The sequence below is a fragment of the Nycticebus coucang genome, chromosome 9 (assembly GCF_027406575.1).
Source record: "Nycticebus coucang isolate mNycCou1 chromosome 9, mNycCou1.pri, whole genome shotgun sequence".
Lineage (NCBI taxonomy): Eukaryota > Metazoa > Chordata > Mammalia > Primates > Lorisidae > Nycticebus > Nycticebus coucang.
The window spans coordinates 68658377-68680220 of record NC_069788.1 but is presented as its reverse complement, the minus strand read 5'-3'; the positions used below and the strand labels follow the sequence as shown (position 1 = coordinate 68680220).

The 21844-nt window shown below is 40.7% G+C and overlaps 1 protein-coding gene across 1 annotated transcript in view; it reads right to left on the bottom strand.

Annotated features, from left to right (window-relative positions):
• Positions 1–1863: 1863 nt before the first annotated feature.
• Positions 1864–21844, bottom strand: part of MAK (male germ cell associated kinase) — a 77151-nt gene continuing 57170 nt past the window's right edge. Inside the window, exons 11-15 of the mRNA XM_053601566.1 lie at positions 20090–20238; positions 12962–13093; positions 10285–10359; positions 7861–7980; positions 1864–3337 (exon numbers count right to left, since the gene is read on the bottom strand). Coding sequence (XP_053457541.1) covers positions 3183–3337; positions 7861–7980; positions 10285–10359; positions 12962–13093; positions 20090–20238 — 631 coding nt within the window. The 3' untranslated portion in view covers positions 1864–3182. The remainder of the gene's footprint in view (positions 3338–7860; positions 7981–10284; positions 10360–12961; positions 13094–20089; positions 20239–21844) is intronic.

Here is a 21844-nt window from a genome sequence, read left to right as displayed (position 1 = left end):
GACCAGCCTGAGCAAAGCAAGACCCTGTCTCTACTAAAAAGAGAAAAACTAGCCAGGCATGGTGGCAGGTACCTATAGTCCAAGCTATTTGGGAGGCTGAGGCAAGAGGATCACTTAAACCCAGGAGTCTGAGGTTGTTGTGAGCTATGATGCCACAGTACTCTACCCAAGGTGACAGAAGGAGACTCTGTCTCAAAAAAAGAAAAAAAAAAACAATGGGCAAAAGATCTGAACAGATATCCCACTAAAAAAGACATACAAATGGCAAATAAGCATATGACAAGGTGCTCAACATGTCATCAGGAAGTTGCAAATTAAAACAGTGAGATACCACCACACACCTATTAGAATGACAAAATAAATCTGGCAGCGCCCGTTGCTCAGTGGGTAGGGCGCCGGCCACACAGACCAAGGCTGGTGGGTTTGAACCCAGCCCCGGCCAGCTAAAAAAATAACAATGACAGCTGAAAAAAAAAAAAAAAAAAAATAGCCAGGCATTGTGGTGGGTGCCTGTAGTCCCAGCTGCTTGGGAGGCTGAGACAAGAGAATTGCTTGAGCCCAAGAGTTTGAGGTTGCTGTAAGCTGTGATGCCATTGCACTCCAGACACAGGCAAGGAAGTGGAATAACTGTGTCTCTCATTCATTGCTGGGGGAACGCAAAATGGTGCAGCCACTTTGGAGGACAGTTTGGCAGTTTCCTCACAAAACTAAATGTGCCCTTTACCATAAAATCCAGCAATACCCCTCCTTGACATTTTTCCAAATGAGGTGAAATCGAATGTCTATGCAAAACCATGCACATAAATGTTTATTGCAGTTTCATTCATAATTGCCCAAACTTGGGACTAATCAAGGTGACCTTTCTTTTTACCAAGTTTTCTTTTTTTTTGTTGTTGTTGTTGTTTTGAGACAGAATCCCAATCTGTCGCCCTGGGTAGAGTACCGTGGCCTCACAGCTCACAGCAACCTCCAACTCTTGGGCTTAAGTGATTCTCTTGCCTCAGCCTCTCAAGTAGCTGGGACTACAGGCACCCACCGCAACACCCAGCTATTTTTTGGCTGTAGTTGTCGTTGTTGTTTGGCAGGCCTGGGCTGAATTTGAACCCAATGGCTCTGGTGCATGTGGCTGGTGCCCTAGCTGTTTGAGCTACAGATGCCTAGCCTCAAGGTGACGTTTCTTCAGCAGGTAAATGGATAAACAAACGATTATTGTTCATTTCAATACAATGAAATATTATCCAGCAATAAACAAAATGAAGTATCAAGCCAAGAAAAGCCACGGAGAAACTTTAAACGCATATTACAAAGTGAAAGAAGCCAATTTGAATAGGCTGCATATGATTCCAACTACATGACATTCTTCCAAAAGAAAAACTATGAAGGCAGCAAGATCAGTGGTTACTCAGGGGCTTGGCGGAGGGAGGGGTGAACAGGTGGAGCACAGAGGTCTCCTAGGGCAGGGAAATTTGTGTATGATACAGTCATGGTGAATACACATCTTGTATTTTGTCAAAACCTATAGAATGCATAACACAAAGAGTAAACCCTAAGATAAAATATGGACTTCAGTTACACATAATATTTTACTAAATATTACTGTATAATGGTTTCAACAAATGTCCCACGCTAATGCAAGATGTTAGTAATAGGGAAAATTGGGGAGGAAGACATGAGGAATATAAGGGAATTTTCTGTACTTTTTGATCAATGTTTCCATAAATCTAAAACTACTTTTTCAAAGGTCTACTAATTAAAGCAGCAACACCAAATAGACTTCCGGGTATAAAGTTTAAAAATGTGAAGAAAACACACAAGTTAACTATATTCATTTTAATATCTATTCAGAGTTTAAAAGTTTCCCACCAACACAAAAGACTTTTTTAGTTTTGAGACATTAAACTGTACAAATACATATAACCTCTAGGATAAATACTCTTTAGATTTTAACATTTTTCAACATCTGAAATCTGAATAGCTGAATCTTCTATACATAAATACCGTATCATTTTATAATCCGCCTTTGGATAATGTTCACAAGAAGACACCAATTACATTAGCATTTGTTTCAAAGTCATAAAATACATGGAAATCTAAGTTGTTCGTAACACTATTATTCTTTAAAAAGAATATATAGTGCTAATCTCCAGTCCATAAAGTAGCTGGTTTAAACAGAATAATCCTAAATTCAAAATGTCTTTAAAATATCAATTTAGACATAAAACTCAGAAAAAAAAATTTATGTGCAACCACTGCTATAGCAGCTGAACACATTTGCTCTAGAGCAAATGTGAAGGTCACGGCTGAGTCAGTGACCTGCAGCAGCACTAGTAGGTTTGGGAGGAACAGCTGGCACGTGTCATCTTTGTGTCCAGTGGACATTTTTAAAGTCCAATGAACAAACATCAGATGCAGTTTTAAGGACTGACTTGAGGTGAAGACAAGACAACCTTGACTTGGTTAGCACAGAAGCCATCAAGCCAATGCAGTCACCACGAATTCAACGCAGTTATATCGGGCAAGAACAAACAAATAGACTTTCCACTAAAATTAGGTGGCATAACTCGGGTATTCTCTATGTTAAAGATACATTTATTTCTAAGACATCCAGCTCCAGATTAGAATTACCAGCGTTCCCACAGCTTCACAGCAAAAAACCAAATGATAATTGCCCTCTTTCTGTCATTGCCAAAGTGGTAGGGCAGAGCCTTAGCCAAATTAAGAGCCACAGCAGACAGCCCACTGAGATCAGCCTAATTTGCTATGGAAAAATAACAAAAACCCAAGTCTCTCAGGTCAAGCACTGCAAAGTGATGAAAGGTTAAATTATTTAGGCAAATATACAACAAATGAAAACTGTAACACTCTAAACACTTTCTCTCTGGAGACTTTTCTTTTAAAGTTTCTTTTGAACTTACGATCTATTAACATGTAGATCAAATGCTCGATACTTTGGCAAATAGTTTATTCAATACTTTGTTAAGTCCTACTCATATACCAGCACTGTGGGCAACGATGCCAAGAAAATGCATTTCATTTCTCAGAAAGAAATAAATAGGAGGTGATTTTTGCTCTTCAGAGTACCTACTATTGCATTTTTCTTCCAGAATTCAGCAGAAATAGATATGTGTAGACATTTCCCAGGGTTTGTGGGGCAATGCTGTGGGACTTCACACCAGAGACTCCTACCGATGGCCTCCGTACTTAGCCACCCAGTCTGTCCTCCCAGGGACTGAGGGAACCGGCTGCACGTGGTTCACGATATTTAGGTTTTTTGCTGTAGGGTTGTAAGGAGGTCCTGAAAGCTGCCCCCGACCAGTTTTTGTGCTCCAGGTATATTCTGAAAGAAATCAGAAGCAGACATTAGAATTTTATTTTTTTGATTATCAAATTCAAAATAAAGCAGTTTGTCCTCTCATTTGGTGGGGGAAATCGGAATACAGCCTATACAGCCCAAGATGAAGGGGGAGGGGAGAGGATGGGTGGAGGGAGGGTAACTGGTGGGACCACACCTATGGTGCGTTTTACAAGAGTACATGTTAAATCTACTATGTGTAGTATATAAATGTCTTAACAAAATAACTAAGAAAATGTCTATATTAACCAGTTTCATGGAAGTATTTCAAATTGTATATAAAACTAGCACATTGTACCCCATAATTGCATTAATGTACATAGCTATTATTTAATAAAAAAATTAATTCAGTAGTCTCCAAAATTTAAAAAATTTTAAGCCCCCAAATTCTAGGGTAGTATTATACTGACACCGATTAGAATTTTCAGTAGCCTACGAGCCAATATTCCTAGTTTGTAGTACTGACACTGCTCATATTGCCAATATTTCACATTTGGATAGGAATACCAAGTAAGATGACCAAGAGAAATTCTTGGTTCAAATTCAATGGGCAACACCCACACACAGTGTTAGTGGCTTTGTAATATCATACCGTGTCAAATCAAACACAGTGTCACTACAGAAAAAGTATTTGGAACTGTGAAGCTATACAACTCTGGCTTCATGGGGCTACTTTAGACTTCTTTTTAAGTGAAATGAGGTTTTTCAGAATCAGGAGACTTCATTTTTTTTTTTGCTTTTTTGAGACAGAGCCTCAAGCTGTTGCCCTGGGTAGAGTGCCATGGCATCACAGCTCACAGCAACCTCCAACTCCTGGGCTCAAGCGATTCTCTTGCCTCAGCCTCCCAAGTAGTTGGGACTACAGGCTGCCACAATGCCTGGCTATTTTTTGGTTGTAGTTGTCGTTGTTTGGCAGGCCTGGGCTGGATTTGAACCCGTCAGCACTGGTGAATGTGGCTGGCGCCTTAGCCGCTTCAGCTACAGGTGCCAAGTCAAGACTTTATCTTTCATTGGGAAAATTACAGGTGATAACACAACCCCCTCAAACAGTAACTCATTTCTAGGATCCCAAACCTTTAATCACAAGTCATTCATTTGACTGCTTAAAGATCTGTGAAAATTTTAAAATTTGTTAAACATATGTTATCTCAACAATTTATAACCTAAAACTGCTTAAACATTGCAAATGCAAAGCGATCATTTTAAGGGGAACTTTAATGTCTTCTTTGGTGCCCTCCCCTCACCAAATTTGTATCACAGGTACTCTCCCTGAAGAGGGCTATGTCATGTTGCCATTCGGGATTTGAATGTCTTTTCATACTGTGTCACAGCTGCCATTGTTGGAGTAAACTCCAGGGGTCGATACTGAGATGAATCCAGCTGCTCTGCATCCCTAGCCCAGCTATCCCATGTTTACTGGAATGGCCTCCCCTGTTTTCTTACACTTCCTACTATAAAACTGAGAGGCAGGAGGTCATGTGCCACTGACCTCAATTAGGTGAGCAAGGCACTGAGTGCAGGCGCCCTGGGGGAGTCAGACCCTGCTGCTGCGAAGTTTAGTTGAGGCTGGGCGGACAAGAGCTCTCCCTTCCATGGTGTGACCAGTCATTTCATCCCACTCTTTAAGTGGGATTAAAATTCTCAAAGTCAAAGCCACTATAAAGCTACCTAATGAAGGCAGGGACCATGTGTCTAGAAGGACCAGTTAAGGCATTGTGTTTTCCAGAAACAGCCCTTTAGTTACACCCTTTAGAAGATGAACAACATCACCTGCCAAATTAGTGAGCTCGCAGGAGGGCCACAGGTCAACATGGTGCCATGGGGGGCTGGGAGTGCAGGAGGGGATGTGAAGGGAGGGACAGAGGGAGAGGCTATAAGCCCAGGAAATTCTAGGGCCGGGGAAAGGGAACACAGCCTTAAGCTAACGGTGAGGCTCTTGGGGTAAGAAGTGAGGGTTTGGGGGATCAACAAAAATACAAGCTTTTTTTCAGGTCATGACATAGCCTCAGTCAAGTCCTAAACACATTTAAATGAAACTGTCCAGGCCAGCATTTTGTAAACTTTTCTGAAAGGAAATAATTTTGCTAAGAAGGTGACGGTGTTGAGATTAGGAGTCCTATCCTAGAAATAATAGAGTTTTAGGACACAAGCACCCATGGTGAAGAACCCAAGGGCTGACAGAGGAGCCTGAATCTCATGGCAGGCCAAGACACGCTTTTGTGCCCTAGACCACCCACACCTTGCCACCTCACCAAGAGTGGAGCAGTCAGCTCTGCAATATTTGCTGTGTGTCATGTCAAAGGCATTTAGCTTCCTGTAGAAATGTGCACTAAAGAAAGGAGTTTGCCTTGAGCTGTGGATTTAATCAATACAACTATAATGTAACTTTTTGCAAGATATAAACAACTGTGAGATGGAGATGATCTATAATAGAAACCCTGGCAAGATTAAATGAACTAGGGTACAGGGAGTCTTGAAACAAGGCACTGGGCATCTAAAGGGGGCTGTATGTGAAAGAAATCACTCTTTGAACTCTTTGTTGTTTCAAAGCCCAAGATGAGGAGATATTAGGAGGTTCAGGAGGAAAGGTTCCATGGGAAGGGAGGAAGACATTAATTTGATTTTCCTTCTCAAAATGAGAGCGAGTTTGAGAAAGAAGAGTAGACTATTCGAGGAAGGGGAAATAGTTGAGTAAATACGGTAATGACCTTGTTTTATTTTCTTGTGGGAAACTGTCACCCAAGTGGGAGGACTGGAAGACACATCTCTTACAGAACAGTGTTTTCCTAAGGATTTGCATTGACCACTTGACAGTGGTTAATATTTACTTCTCTTTTTTACCTCTCCTCCTATCACGGTCTGTAGAAAAATATGATAAGCAGAGTAAATGAAGAGATGAAAAGTTATCAGAATGCATTTACTTAAAAAAGTGAAAACAGGAATATGCATGCTAATCCAACAGAACAATTAAAGGTCTTCAATATCTTACAAAAAATATTTTTAGTAAGAGCCACTCTCAATTACTAAGATCGTGTCAGACAACAAAATAATTTAAAACATTATGATTACCTGTTTTGTATTAAAAATTGCTAAGTCATGGCAAATGATTCGTTGTAAGGCTGGCTTAAAATATTCAAGGTTTTATAAAAATCACTGCTGTACATAAAATGTTCATTTATATTTTTGTTTCAGCAGAGAGAGACTGAAGCAGTGCTTTTCACAGATAAGGTAACTGAACAGTGTTTGCTTTCAGCAGTTTTACTGTGGTAAGAAATAAAAAATTAAAGAAATCCAGTGCTTTTTTTTTTTACATTTTTAGCTCCAATAGCATAAACTGTAAAGATTGGCAACTCTGGGCTTGATACCTATAGTTCAGTGGTTAGGGTGCCAGCCACATACACGGAAGGGGATGGGTGGGAGGGGGGGGCCTGCTAAAAAACAATAACAAAAAAATAGCCGGGTGTTGTGGCGGGTGCCTGTAGTCCCAGCTACTTGGAAGGCTGAGGCAAGAGAATCTCTTAAGCCCAAGAGTTTGAGGTTGCCATGAGCTGTTACACCCCGGCACTCTATTGAGGGTGACATAGTAAAACTCTGTCTCAAGAAAAAAGATTGGCAACTCTGCTCAGGAGTTTTAATATAGGATCCTGGTTAGGATAGGCCATCAGATACTTTCAGAGTCACCTTTTAAATTAAACCACAATTAGGAATGCTCCCGAACTTCTGATTCTCTGCCTTTATTTCAGGGGCCTCAGTAGGATATCTATTTCAGATTACAATAATGCAGAGAACAATCATGGGCAAATCTGGTCAGCTCCAGTATGTACAGCATCCTCGCCCTCGCTCCCAGCGTGTGCCCTGCTTGTGGCTGTCACGTGCTACGCCGTGACATCCGAGGGCAGAGGGATAAACCCTCCACCAACTAATACTACTGCAAAGCAAAAGGCAGGGTGTGAAACCTGCCACTGTTAATTTCTATCTCTAAACTGCAACTGTAGGAAAACCACAGGTTAATGTAACAGACTGTGAACGTTTACTGAGCTTTCACTCTGTGGCAGCAGGGCCTGGGTCTAAAGGCCTGAAGAATACATCTTCCCACAACTCACCATGTGTACAGCACAATCTGTGGCCGTGGGCTGACCCAGTGTCTATGTCGGCTCCACTAGCTGTGTGACCATTCAGCAAGTTACTTAACGTCGAGTTCCTCATCCATAAAGGAGAGATCTTTGGACACCACCAGGTCACCATGAGGAGTAATGCCACCATCCCACCAAGCCCTGGACTTGGTGCCTACCAGGGAGTAACCATGTAATCAGAGGCAGATTTTCTTATAATTTTTAGACTCTCAGAGCCCATTTTTGGCAGAACAACAGGACGTTTTGCCAACTGTGTTAGGAAAGTGAGACTAAGTTAGAAGTCTTCACTAGGGAAAAGTGAACGGACAAACTTAAAAAGGAAAAAGCTCCTTTCTGCTCAGAAATCTCAAAAACTGTGTCTGAAGCTGTTCTTACCTGAAGCTGATGGACCAATAGGTGCTAAGTGGATCCTCTGGCCAGCTGACCCCACTTCTTTTTTGAGAACAGAGGGAATATATCCTGACGGATTGTAAGTAGCATAACTTCCAAGATTCCCTAGTGACATATCACAAAGTGTCATCATCAGAACACGAATATTTTAAGGCTCCACAGAATAACTTTGAATATTACCCAGTAACTTCTAAATACTAATTTTTTGAGCATCTTTTATCTTCTAGGCACTGTGCTATGCTTGTTATAGATATTATTATTCTGTCCATATAACAACCCTTTTAGATACATATTATTATCCACACCACGTGGCTCTTTGAAGTTAAGTAACTTACCTAATTTTCACAGTTCATGAGTGAGTGACTGAGCTAGAATCTGAACTCCTGGCCTAGGCATGTTCATCCCACCCTGAATGCATCAGGCCTTTTTGTAACCCCAGTTCTTACACGGGGGTGTGTCTCCTGCCACAAATCCCTCGTCCCTGAAGGGCTCTCCGTGTCTGTCTTCATTTTGTAAAATTGTTGTAAGCACAGCTGTTCTCGTGGGGTTGTCTACAGCCTGAGTAAGACTGAGCACAGCCCTTGGCATGGGCTCTGGTACTTGCAATGTCAGCACCACCACCATCATCATCACTGTTAGTGAGTGACCAGTCTGGGCAGCACAGGGATGGGCTGAAGAGGGAAAATCTGAAGGCAGGTGGTCACCGCTTTGGCTGAAATGAAAGGCTGAGGGTCTGAACTGAGGCAGGCATAGAGGGACGCAGAAGGGAACAGAGCAGGGGTGGCAGGGGAGGAGGGGAGTATGGACCTCTAAGTTTGCAGCTTAGGTGACTGGCTGGGTTGTGTAAGACCAGCAGGAGGGGAGTCAGGTTTAGGGGAGAGATATGGTGCCTGGCATGTATTTGACTTGAGGGCAAGTGGGCCAGCTGGGAGACTGGTAATGATCAGGGTGTGGAGGTCGTGGAGCAGTGGGCTTGGAGGGGCAGCTCAGAGAGATGGCAGAAGGTTCAAAGAGCAGGACTAGATCCCCAAGGAGCCTCTCATTGAAGGAAAGGAAAGAAAGGGACTCTGGGGAGCAGAGAGAACAGGTGCATGGCAGGAAGAGCAGAACTGCAGAGTGTGAGGGGACAGGAAGGGCACGGAGGAGAGAGGCCGATGGAGGCAGCGCTGCCAGGGACCCGGCCACTGGGGCAACGTCAGGGTCTAGCAGGAGCTGTTTCAGTGGCTTGAGGCAGGCTAGGACAAACCACAGGGAGGTCAGGAACGAACGGGAAGCGGTAAGTGCTAAGAAGCCAGCCATGCAGGCAAGAGAAAGGTTTGCCAGCGAGAAGGCAAAGGGACTCTGAGCGCTCTGATGGTTTCAAAGAACTGTCTGCTTGGCAGCTACGACGGCAGTGAGTTTGTTCACGTGTCTGAACTCTGTGTCCCTGCTGTCGCTCATGGGGCTTCCATACAAGTGTTTGCTCTCAAATCATGGAAGGTCAGACAGCAGTATTACTTACGGGGCCCTAAAGGCTGTGACACAGTAAGCACGTGTTGACAGTCTACACAAAATCTACTGACTTTTGCATAAGTACAGCTGCCTACTTTGACCTTCCCCTCTTGGGAACTCTTTCTGAATCTCTAATCAGTTCTTTACCTCAAAAGACTTTGTGAAAGGAACTTCTAATCAGTGATCACATGTCAGAAGCAGCTTCAGATCATGGCTCTTGTCCCCTCCTCATCCTCAGAACAAACATTTACTAAATGCTCAGTGGATGACAAAAATCCTAGGCATGGGTACATAATAACGCCTATGTCTTATTTTTTCTCCACTTTATAAATGGTAAAATTGGCTTAAATAATTTGTCCCAAATCACAAAAGCTAGTGGTTGACAAATGAACAGAAAATTAAGTCTTCTTAAATTATTTTGGCATATCTTGAAACACCTCGTGAGCTGCATTTTTTTTTAGGTTAGAGCCAGTGTTTAGCACTGTTGAAACCAATGACACCAAGCCCCTCAAGCCCCTAAGATGCCCACCATCTCTATCAACCCAGTTAACCTTTTCTTTTAAATGATTGTTAAAGCTTAAGGAACCAGTTTCAGAACTTAAAAAGTTTCCAGGAATATTGATTGCAAAATTAGAAAATTCTCTTTTAATTCTTCTTAGCAGAATTATTTGCTTGATTTCTTTGATAAATCGCCATAATTAATTTAAGAAGACAAGCATATAGCTTTTTGAGAACAAATTACTCTTAGAATCTCAGCTTCAATGTTCCTGATGAAATACTTGTCCTTCTCCCATTCCTGAGCTGACTTCCAAAAGCAAGTCACCCTGGCTTTTTATGTCAGAATCAGGGGGAAATGTTGAAAATCTGACAAGAGATTCAAAGAACAAGTTGTACTCATATTTAATGCCCAGAAATTACCTTGTGGGTCCTCTAATTTTTCAGGAAAACTTTCATTGCATGATAGTTTTTCGATTGGTTTAATTATGCTTTCTTCTGAAGAGAAGGCAGATGGAAAGAATGAATAGTAAGGAGAATATTTTAGGAAAAGCAGAGAAAAAAGGGATTAGATGATTAATGAAAATATGTAGAAAGAACTCTTAAAATGAATATATGTGCCCAAGTCTGGTCAAAGCTTTTATTTGATGCCAACTGTATATTCCCTTGCTACTCAAAGTTATCCTGCTGTTATTTAAAGGGGTGAGTATAACTGGTTGATTCAGTGAATATTATTTTTAAATACCTGAGGGAAAAAAAGTAAGTAAATTACAGCACTATAGCATGTAACTCACCTCAACACCAGTCCATGGATAAGCTAAGTCTTTAAAAAATCTGGAAAACTTGTAAAAAGTCTAAGTGTATCAATGTTATATCAGAATACCTCATTAGACTACTCATTTGCTAGAACAGCAATGATCAAACTTTTTGATCCAATAACATATACATTTTTAAAGAAAGACTTTGTACTCTTTTCACAGACTTTTAATTTGATATCTAATTTTAATCATAAAGTTAACACGTGCAAAGAATGCTATCTCTGGCATATTGTGATTATAGGCATTTTAAAAATACAATTATTACTTTTTTTCTTTAAACATAACCAGTGGAATCTAAATGCCATGGTGACTTAAAAATCTGACACAAAAAATCATGAACAAGTTCCCTTTTTTTTTTGGAGACAGAGTTTCACTATGTTGCCCTTGGTACAGTGCCATAGCATTGTAGCTCACAGCAACCTCAAACTCTTGGGCTTAAGCAATTCTCTTGCCTCAGCCTCCCAAACAGCTGGGACTACAGACGCCTGCCACAATGCCCAGCTATTTTTTCATTGCAGTTGTCATTGTTGTTTAGCTGGCCTGGGCTGGGTTCAAACAGGCCAGCCTGGGTGTATGTGGCTGGCACTGTCACCACTGAGCTACGGGTGCCGAGTCACAAGTTCCTTTTTCACATTGGGAAATTTCATATTAATTCCTTTTCCCTCTAAAATTATATTTTTATTTATACCCCAACTTCCAAATTTTATCTAAATATAATCTTAGGCTTAGAAGTCTTTTTTTTTTTTTTTTTTGCAGTTTTTGGCTGGGGCTGGGTTTGAACCTGCCACCTCCGGTATATAGGGTTAGCGCCCTACTCCTTGAGCCACAGGCACCACCCGGCTTAGAAGTCTTTAATCACTCAAAAATGTTCATAAATTTAAAAAAATTAAATTTCTTATATCCATGAGTATATGCAATATTTTTTCTGAATTAAGTTAATCATAATGATAATGATTCATTATGTACAATCAATAAAAAAATGACTATCATATACTTAATTACAAAACATACAAAAAAGCTTTTATGGAAAAGCATCTCTTAAGAAAAAGGGAACATTTTTCCAGTAGTTTACATATCAACAAATGAATAATTATTGCTAATCACACAGGGTTGAGCATCAGTGCCATTTCTTTTCTCTCTCTTTTTTTTTTTTTAGAAACAAGAGTCTCACTTTGTAGAGTACTGTGACATCACAGCTCACAGCAACCTCCAGCTCTTGGGTTTAGGTGAGTCTCTTGCCTCAACCTCCTGAATAGCTGGGACTACAATGCCTGGCTTTTTTTTTTTTTTTTTGCAGTTTGGCAAGGGCTGGGTTTGAACCCACCACCCCTGGTAAATGGGGCCGGTATCCTACCAGCGAAGCCACAGGCGTCGCCCCTTCTCTTCTTAATTTTTGGAGAAACCTTATTAATACAAATATACACGTGGAAATGAAAGGGGTCTTGTTATAGCTTTGACGCTATTCTTTAAACTCTCTTCAAAATTACACGACCAAAAGTCGTGATCTTATAAAAAAAAAATTTTTTTTGAGACACAGTCTCACCCAGTCATGTTGGATAGAGTGCTGTGGCATCATAGCTCACAGCAACCTCAAACTCTTGGACTCAAGCAATCCTCTTGTCAAGTTGTAGCTGGGACTACAGGTACCTGCCACAACACTTGGCTAGTTTTTCTGTTTTTAGTAGAGATGGGGTCTTACTCTTGCTCAGGCTAGTCTTCAACTTCTGAGCTCAAGCAATCCGCCCATCTCAGCCTCCCAGAGGTGTGAGCCACCACACCCAGCCTAAAATATATATATATATATTTTTTTTTTTTTTTCTTTTACTCAGTTAGCTCTTCCTCCAATTTTCCAAAAGCTAAGAACTGAAACCCAGCTGACTTTAAAAAGGATTTGTTCTCCAGTCATCAAGGTCATTTTCTCAACAGTGACATCAACATATCAAATTTTTCATTTAATTGGCACCTCAGATATTTTTACATTTTGGGGAAACAGGAAACACACCAGAGTAGCCAGTGAAAAGTCCGCTTTTCTTTTGCATGGAAGGACAATAGTAATCTTGCTAAGGTTTTCCATTTGGGGAAAATCCAGATGGAAGGTGAGGATCTAGCAAATGATTCCCTTAAAACAATCTGGGCTCAAGTACTAGCTGGAAAACCTTGGTGTATCCCCTCTAGGCATACACATATTTGGGTTGGAAGCAGGTAGGTGCAATATACTTAAAAGTAAGCATCTATAAAAGAAAACAGTGCATATTTATATTTTAAAAGTATTCTTGTGTTACCTGCATTATTTCTTTTGAAAGCAAGTTCTGTGCCCGTGGGTCCCAATGACTTAGGAAACAACTGATTGTTCCACGCATGTGGGGCTATATCCTTTCCACTGGCTATCAAGGACACATTCTTGGGATTTACACCTTAGAAGAACAAAGCAGTCATGTCAAAGGTTAGTGTGATCATAAACGTGAAAAGAAAACATATGATACATTCAAATAGAAACTAGAACTACCTTGGACAAGAGGATGGAAATAAATTTAGGTTAAAATGTAGCATCTATTTGCTCTTTGATGAACCCTAACATGACTCCAAGCCTGAACACAACCACCGGAAATACTCACAGTGTACTTTATAAACAGAAGATACTGTCTATAATACAAGTAATAACAAAGTTAATGTTCTTGCTAAATGTCTTGTAAAAACTGAGGTGGCACAATTTTTTTTTTCAAAAACATGACATGTCCGTGTCATTTGCTTGTTTTGCTGTCTGCTCTGGGCTGGACACTTGGTGTGGTGGGGAAAAGAGACACATGAACAGGAGCTCAGGGAAAGCCGAGAAGTTATAAAATAGATGTGTGCAGATCCATCTGTGATGCTTATGTGTATCTCTGACATAGTAAAATCCAAGGACTACATCACCCGTGAAGCAGAAAGATGTGGGAAATGAACTTGCCAAAGAGGACAGTTTAAACTATTTGTGCTCTTCCGACGTCCTTGGGCTTTGGTGCTAGTGGTTCAGGGAACTTGCTTTTAAGAGATTTGAAAACTTCTTGAGCTTGTTTTCTTTCTACTGATAATTAAACTTGATTGAACTTGTAAGATGCTAAAAACATCAACGCAGTTTACTTTTAGGTCATACAGTTAGTGTTTTCTTTAGTTAATATAGAGATCTTTACTATATCTAAACCTAAACTAAGACTCCTTTAATTTAGGCAGTTAGAACTGTGTCCAGGCAGTAAGAACTTTTGCTTTTTACAAGTTGAACTCTTTAGAAAGGTTCCAACTTATGAGCTATATAATAATATCCCTTACTTTGAAACCAGAAATACTGAGCCTCAAGTTAACCCAGCATCAGGTCTCTTAAGGAAACATTCCATCAGACAAGTAAGTTCCCTTTCTTACAGGATATAACTCCCCTAATAAAACTCCTACAAATAGACTGTAACAGGCAATTCCCTGATAATAAAGAAAATGTATTAGGTGGCAATTACTCACATTAAAAACATCTTCACCCAAAAAGAAAGTGCAGAGGAGGGGGAAAAAAATAAAAATCTCTTTAAGTGAACACAGTTTTCATAAACATAGTTCAACAAAGAATGGATCTTAAATATTTAAGTTATGTCATTAATCCAATTGCCTTTGGCAATATCCTTTATTTAAAAGTAAATTGATACATTCTTGAAGATAATCGGTTTAATTCAAGGTCTTTTTAAGATAAAGATTCCAATTTTGTTGAAAATAGATACATCCTAGAATTTAAAATTATTTGTTTATAAGATTTTATTGGTCACCTTCTATATAACAAACACTGTTAGGAAGAAGCAGAAATGAGTATAATTTGAGATTATAATCCACATATGATAATAATTGCTCATTAAAAGTCAGTTAGCAAATATTTACTGAGCACCTTCCATGTGCCAGTGTGTGTGGCATTGGAGAAAAAGCAGTAAACAAAACAGACCGGTCCCTATGCTTTTGTCTCTTATAATCTAATGAGAAGGACACATTCATAGTTATAATTAAGTAAATAATTAGCAGTATGCAAATTGTTTAGAAGAATCTGGTGCTGGCCAGGCAAATAACAGAAGCAACTCAGCCAGTCTTTCTTTCAAAAAAGCAATTTTAGGCTGAAATGTGAATCACGTTTAGTGGGTGGGGAGGTGTCCTTGTAGGAGAAGCAACAGCTTGGGCAGAGGACCTGTGGTGGGGACGTCCTCAGAGGTGGTCAGCATGGACTCAATAAGAACTAGAAGGGGTACGAAATGAGGCTGGACAGGGGAGGAGGGTCAGATCACTTTGTACGTGGTGTTAAGAAGTTTTAGATGCAGTAGAAGAGGGCAATACAGAAGCAACACAGGACGTAGAATAAACAGGTGGAAGTAAGAGCTACATGGGAAGGATTCTGTGGATCCTTCTCTCATGAGGAACACCGGGTTTTAAACGTGCTATTTAAACGTGCTCTTCTAGCCGGCAGTGGTGGCTTCTATTCATGCTGACGGTCCTGGTTCCAGGAGCAGAGGGTGAGACCGGAGGGCACCTGCTAGCGTTACATTGCACAATCTATTTGCAACTACCTTGTGATAATTAAGTACCTAAGGCTTACAGGGTGAGCGGGTAGATGACTGAAGTCCCCTTGTAAGTAACAGAAAACAGAATCTCAAAGTCTTGCTCCAAGTACACAGCTGGTCAGTCGCAGGTCAATAACTATGACTCTTGCGTCTCTTTCCCTGAAGGTCAGTGTCACAGATCTGCCAATCCTTGTAGCATAATGTCATGCTGCCCTGTAATCATATGGTACATTTCTAGAGCTCCCATAATCCTAAAGGTTGATGCTTAATAAGACCTTTTATACTTGACTTCAGGGTATAAAAAGAAGGCCCCCGCAGTTATTAGTTTTTATTCCTGAAGTTATTTGATTACAAAAATACCTATGGATCATAAATAAATGTCAAAGATTTCTTCTCATTCAGATTTCTATCCTCTGCATAATTGCTGGTTCACAGTAAGTGCTCAATAAATGTTTGTCCAAGTGACTGAACTGAGCCCAATTCTTGTTCCTAATCTCATCCAGCTCTAGAGGGGTCATATTCAGAACAAGGAATGCCAACAGGGTGAAAGTAAGGCTCAAGTTTACACTTCAAACAATGCTTTGTAGTTTTGAGTCCATTTTTTAAATGTCAGTTACAGCCATACTCTGATTTCAAGTAATTAACAGAATTTATTATAGCTTTCTAGTTAAAAAAAGAAATGATCAGATAGACCTCAAATATAAAACATATTCTTAAAAACCACATTAGGTATGAAAATGGGGTGTATTGGATCCATTTACCCTTTGCCAAAAATCTACAGTAGTCTTTCCTACCGCAAGAGGGCTCACTTCTGTAAGATAAAAAGTGGCTAAATTTCAGTAATTTTTTTTTAAACAGACAGAAGTTATCTCCCATGAATTTACATCCTGTCATGTTTCTTACATCCCTGCTTTTGCAGTCAGATCAGAACTCTCTCATGGTTTTGACACCAAAATTTACAAATCTACTGATACCTAGAGATTACAACACAGGTATTTTTGCTCCTTTCAAAAGTGTGCCCCAACCCGTAGGGCCTTAATTCCAACTCTGCTCACCTTCCTAAGGACTTTGTGCCTCAGCCGCCTCCTTCTTCTCCTGCCCTATCCATTCCTCCCCCTGCGAGCCTCATGCCCATCTCACCAGACCTGCTGAAGGGCCACCCTCTGCATCTCACAAAGATTAGGTTCCTTTTCTTTGTGGCAAACTAAGATGAAACAGCTTAAGTGAGAACTGCCATTGTGACAAAGTCTGACTAGAAAGAGATATGTGGGCAAATTTTCATTCTATGATTGTAACAATATGATAATTTCCTATACAAAAAAGTTAGAATAAGTTAAATGTGTGTCTCACTTTCAAGAATCAAAGCATAATGTCACAAATAGAACAGTCTTTTTCCAACTGGAAGAAGACATTACCGTGGTGAAAATTTGACCTGATGAGGAAGAAAGAATAGGGACTTTAATGTCAAGAGATGTCCAAAAATTCAAAATGTTTCTAGGCTGGGAGAGGTAGCTCACGCCTATAATTCTAACACTCTGGGAGGTAGAGGCCGAGGCAGGTGGATTGCTTGAGCTCAGGAGTTTGAGAACAGCCTGAGCAAGAGTGAGACCCCATCTCTACTAAAAATAGAAAAAAATAGCTGGGTATATAAGGCGCCCGCCTGTAGTCTCAGCTCCTGGGAGGCTGAGGCAGGAGGATTGCTCAAACCCAAGCATTTGAGGTTGCTGTGAGACAAGACGATGCCATGGCACTCCATCCAGAGGGACACAGTGAGACTGTCTCAAAAAAAAAAAAAAAATTCAGTTTTTAAAAAGTAATCAAGAAAACAAAAAGACTAACACCACGTTCACACTTTACATTAATAAAAATAGTATAGTGAATTTTCTAATCCCTATCCCTTGGCTCACAAGAATCTGTATCTCTGCTCCCCCCTTTTCTTTTTTTTTTTTTGAGATTGAGTTTCACTTTGTCACCCTGATTAGAGAGCTGTGGCGTCATCATAGTTCACAGCAACCTCGCACTCATGGGTTCTAGCAATCCTCTTGCCTCAGGGTCCCAAGAAGCTGGAACTGCAGGCATGTAGTTCTATTATTATTATTATTATTATTTTTATTATTATTTTAAGTAGAGAAGGGATCTCACTCTTGCTCAGGCTATTCTCAAACTCCTTCCCAGAATGCTAGGATTACAGGTGTGAGCCTCTGTGCCCAGCCTCTCTCTCCCTTTCTTTTTGGTATTTTTAAATTACTATATACGTATCATAGTTACATGTATTTTTAGAATACACATGCTATTTTGATACGTGTATACCATGTCTAATGATCAAATCAAGGTAATCGGGCTATCCATCACCTCAAACATTTTATCTCTTCTGTGTATTCGGAACATTACAAAATTCTTCTCTTTTAGCTAATTTGAACTATACAATAAATTATTAACTATCATTCTCCTACTATACTATCAAATATTAGAACTTATTCCTCTTATCTAACTATATTTTTGTGCCCATCAACCAATTCTCTTTCATCCCTCCCAACTATTTTGATAAGATACTTATAAATTCATTTAGCATATGCTACCTATAAAATACATGTAAATGTTTTCCCTCTGTTTCTCTATCTAGATGTACAAAATCTCTCTAATCTTATGACCCATGTTTTTATGTTTTTTCTTTTCTTTTTTGTTTTTGCAGTTTTTGGCCAGGGCTGGGTTTGAACCCACCACCTCTGGCATATGTGGCAGGCGCCCTACTCCTTTGAGCCACAGGCACTGCCCTTTTTTTTTTTTTTGAGACAGAGTCTCACTATGAAGTACTATGAAGTCACAGCTCACAGCAACCTCAAACTCCTGGGCTCAAGCAATTCTCCTGCCTCCCGAGTTACTGTGATGACAGGTGCCTGCCACAACGCTTGGGTATTTTTAGAAACGGGGTCTCACTCTGGCTCAGGCTGGTCTCGAACTCTTTAAGCTCAGGCAATCTACCCACCATGTCCTCCCAGAGTGCTGGGATTGCAAACATGAGCCACACTGCACTGACCGGACCCATGTTTTTTCAAGCCTGCTTCTCATATCGCACCCTGCTGCCACAGAGCCTAAATAATTTGCTTACAATGAAACAAACCTTATTTAACCTGCTTAGGTTTCCAAATACCAGGATTATAAAGTTTCTTCTCTGTCCTTGATAACTTCATGCCAATCTCTTCATCCTCTCTTAGGGACGTTAGTGTCTTCATCTTTACCAACCAGCACCAGAGCGCAGTCCTAAAGCCTTGATTTGCTCTCCATAAGTTTATTTCAACTTATTAAACACCTGTGGCAAACCTGTACCCCCTTCTATTTTCTATCTCATTCATTTCTACACCATCAGATCAATTTCTTTTTTTTTTTTCTTGCCAATTACTAACAACAGGAATGGGTCCCAGTTGGAGTCCTAGAATTGAAAAGCATATGCCTACTTGCAGGCACACAGGAGAAGGTGTTAGATATCAATCTCTTGTTAACAAACCCAGTCTCAGCTTTTTCTCTCATCTGTCTTACCCTTCCCTCCCAGAAAATGAGTTCTCTGGCTTACTCAGGAGACTTAGATGTGAAAAGCAAATCTTCCTCAGATAAACCCAGTGGCCTGCTGACTGCAAACTGTAAGTGACCAAGCCCACCAAAACACAAAAGAAGGGCTGGTGTGGTGGCTCACACCTGTAATCCCAGCACTGTGGGAGGCCAAGGCAGGTAGACTGCCTGAGCTCAGAAGTTCAAGACCAGCCTGACCAAGAGTGAGACCCATTTGGTAAAAACAGCCCAGCATGTGGCAGCACCTGTAGTCCTAGATACTTGGAAGGCAAAGGCAAGAGAATTGCTTGAGCCTAAGACTTTGAGGTTGCTGTGAGCTGTGACACTACAGCACTCTACAGAGGGCAACAAAATTAGGCTTTGTCTCAAAAAAAAAGAAAAGAAAAACACACACAAAAGAAAATGATCACCTCCTCCTCTCATTGCATTAAAGATATATCTGTACAGACACACGGTTTAAAAATTGATTCCCTTTTAGATTAAACTGTATCTAAAAATGTTCTTTTAAATTAGATTAAGAGGAGAAAGTGGTATATGCAGGCACATCATAAACTCCCCACTGTCTCTCTAGATCTTCCTCCCCGCTCCAGATTCTTGTATCCAGTTGTACATTAGATCACTAAGATGTTTAACAGGCATGGCAACTCTCCTCTTAATTCTCTCACCCCACACTCCAGTGATCTGTTAGTCTTCCCTTTCTCAGTACAAGTCACCACCATCCATACACCTGCATAGTGACAACCTCAGAAGCTGACACTGATTCTTTCTACTCTTTCCCATCACCCCTGCTTGCCCGTCCTCAAGTTCTATCAGTTCGACTACCAAGATCCGTCCAGATTTTACCCACTTCCATCTCTGCTGCTTCCACTCTGGAACAAGCCTACTCCTCCCCACCTGGACATACGCACTGGCCCGTTGCTCAGTGTCCCTGCCTTTCCTGAGCCCCTAGCACGCTCTACCCAGCAGCCAGAATGAGCTTTTTAAAACTTGCATCATTGAGGAAACAATATTTAAAAGCCTACATTTTATAAAAAGTTGTGATGGGAGTGCAGAATTGCTTTAATAACATTTAGCATTTACGAAGTGAATAGCTCTGCCAGGGAGGGTGAGATTGTTTAGAAGCATATTCATAACCTTGACAGGCTGAGCTTCCAAAGAGCATCTCAGTTTCTACTTTTTATTTCACTGGTGCCCTTTCTTCAGAGATTTCAAGACACTTGAGCCTGACCTTTCTATACTCTAGTTAGCAGTAACTATTTTATTTTTATTTTTTCTACTTACCTGGAAGGTATCTTGATTGTTTCAAGTAGTACTGTTTAGCTGTTGAAGCAGTTGATAATTCAGAATCAGATTTTAGAGAAATAGCTGCAGGTAAACTCTTATTCTCCCCTAGGGAGTGGTCGGAGCCCGAGGGGACAGACTCTGGAAGCCTTGAAAGTCAACATAAGGTAGCATTACAAGGCGAACGAGGAAATATTCTCACCCAGCCTCTGTACATCTTTTCAAACCAGTCAGTGCTTTTCATCAGAGTCCTTTGGCTAAATGACAATGTCCATCTACCTCCAGAAGATATTAAGCAGTGCACGGACTCATTTCTAATTCCAGGCTGTATGCGACAGGAAGCTTTATAACGGAGCAGCACTTTGCTTGTGTATGGTATGATTCTATCTCTCCTGTAACCACTGCAGTGTGAAGTTGGTGCATTGGAAGGGAAGACAATCATAGCCACCTTCATCTGTCGACTGAAATGACCTGTGATCATCACTAAGGTTGTTGGGGCATGGCTTGCATGGGCTGATAAAACTGAAGTGGGGAAAGAAGTGCTAGAAAAGTTCTCACGTAAAATCTCCAGTTACCCTGGTGACGTGCTTAGAAAACAGGTATTTGCTAAGACAGGCCCGTTCCGCAGTGTAGAATCTGCAGTGGAGCACGTAGCTAGCTGCTCAGTGGTGTCAGTACTAAGACAGACTCAGCCACTCAGTCCCTGCCTCCCACAGCCCTGTGTCTGTGTAGGAACTGGGACTGGCAGCTTCAGGCTTAGCTCTGGCCCATTCCTGAAGCCATTTTAACCAAGCCGCAGTGCGCGTGGCAGCCATCACTACCAGAGGACGGGGCTGTGACAACGTGTTCTGCTCCCCCTTGCTCTATGTGCTTTAACTGAACTGTACCACAGGTAACCAAAACCGTAGAAAGCGGAACTGTGAATAAGGGCAGACTACTGTACCCTGATGTCTAAGGCAGGGTTTTCCACTTCAGAGGAATACAGGGTGGACATAAAGTTCATGTGCAATTTAAATTACTTTACTATTGAAACTATATAAGAACTTTATGTCCACCCTGTATGTATAAGAAACAAAGCCTGATGAAGACACCAGTCTTCTGATTTCTCTCTTTGTTTAGCCTCTACTGTCATGTAAGATTTGAAATTGTAGAGAAGTGTGAGTTTCCTGCATAAAGTGGGGGAAGAATTAAGAGGGCTTTTCCTTAAGTTCAGGTATTTTAGGAATGATCCCCTATGGGGATCTGGAAATTGACTGTCAAGTAATTATCCAAGTATACATACCCCTTAGAGATTCTTCAAGCATCTTGAAGGGTCTGAGTGCCCCAAATTCTGCACTATACTAGGCTAAACAGCTATTGGACAAGTTTCCCTGACTGAAGACACAATTATTCTCCTGATCCCTCTTCTGTTCCAAGGAGGAAAAAAATGAAACTATCTTTCCAAATTGTTCACCAAAAATTTAACCCATCCTGACTTCAAAGTTGAATAATGCACTCATGGTGATCTAACTTATAAAAAGAAAAGGAACTCCTAGAGATATTAAACATCCAGAAAAGTTCAGAAAATGATCGAAAAAGTTTACAACAACAAGCAAGATAATAATTAAATCTGAACATCACCAGAAGAAACCATTAACTTCGCACATGGAGCTCTGCTTTCTGCAAATAGGCTTGTAAATTTCAAATGGGAATAATGATGATCATAATTCACAACAGCACCATAAAAACTGAACAAGAACCCCTTCCTACACACAC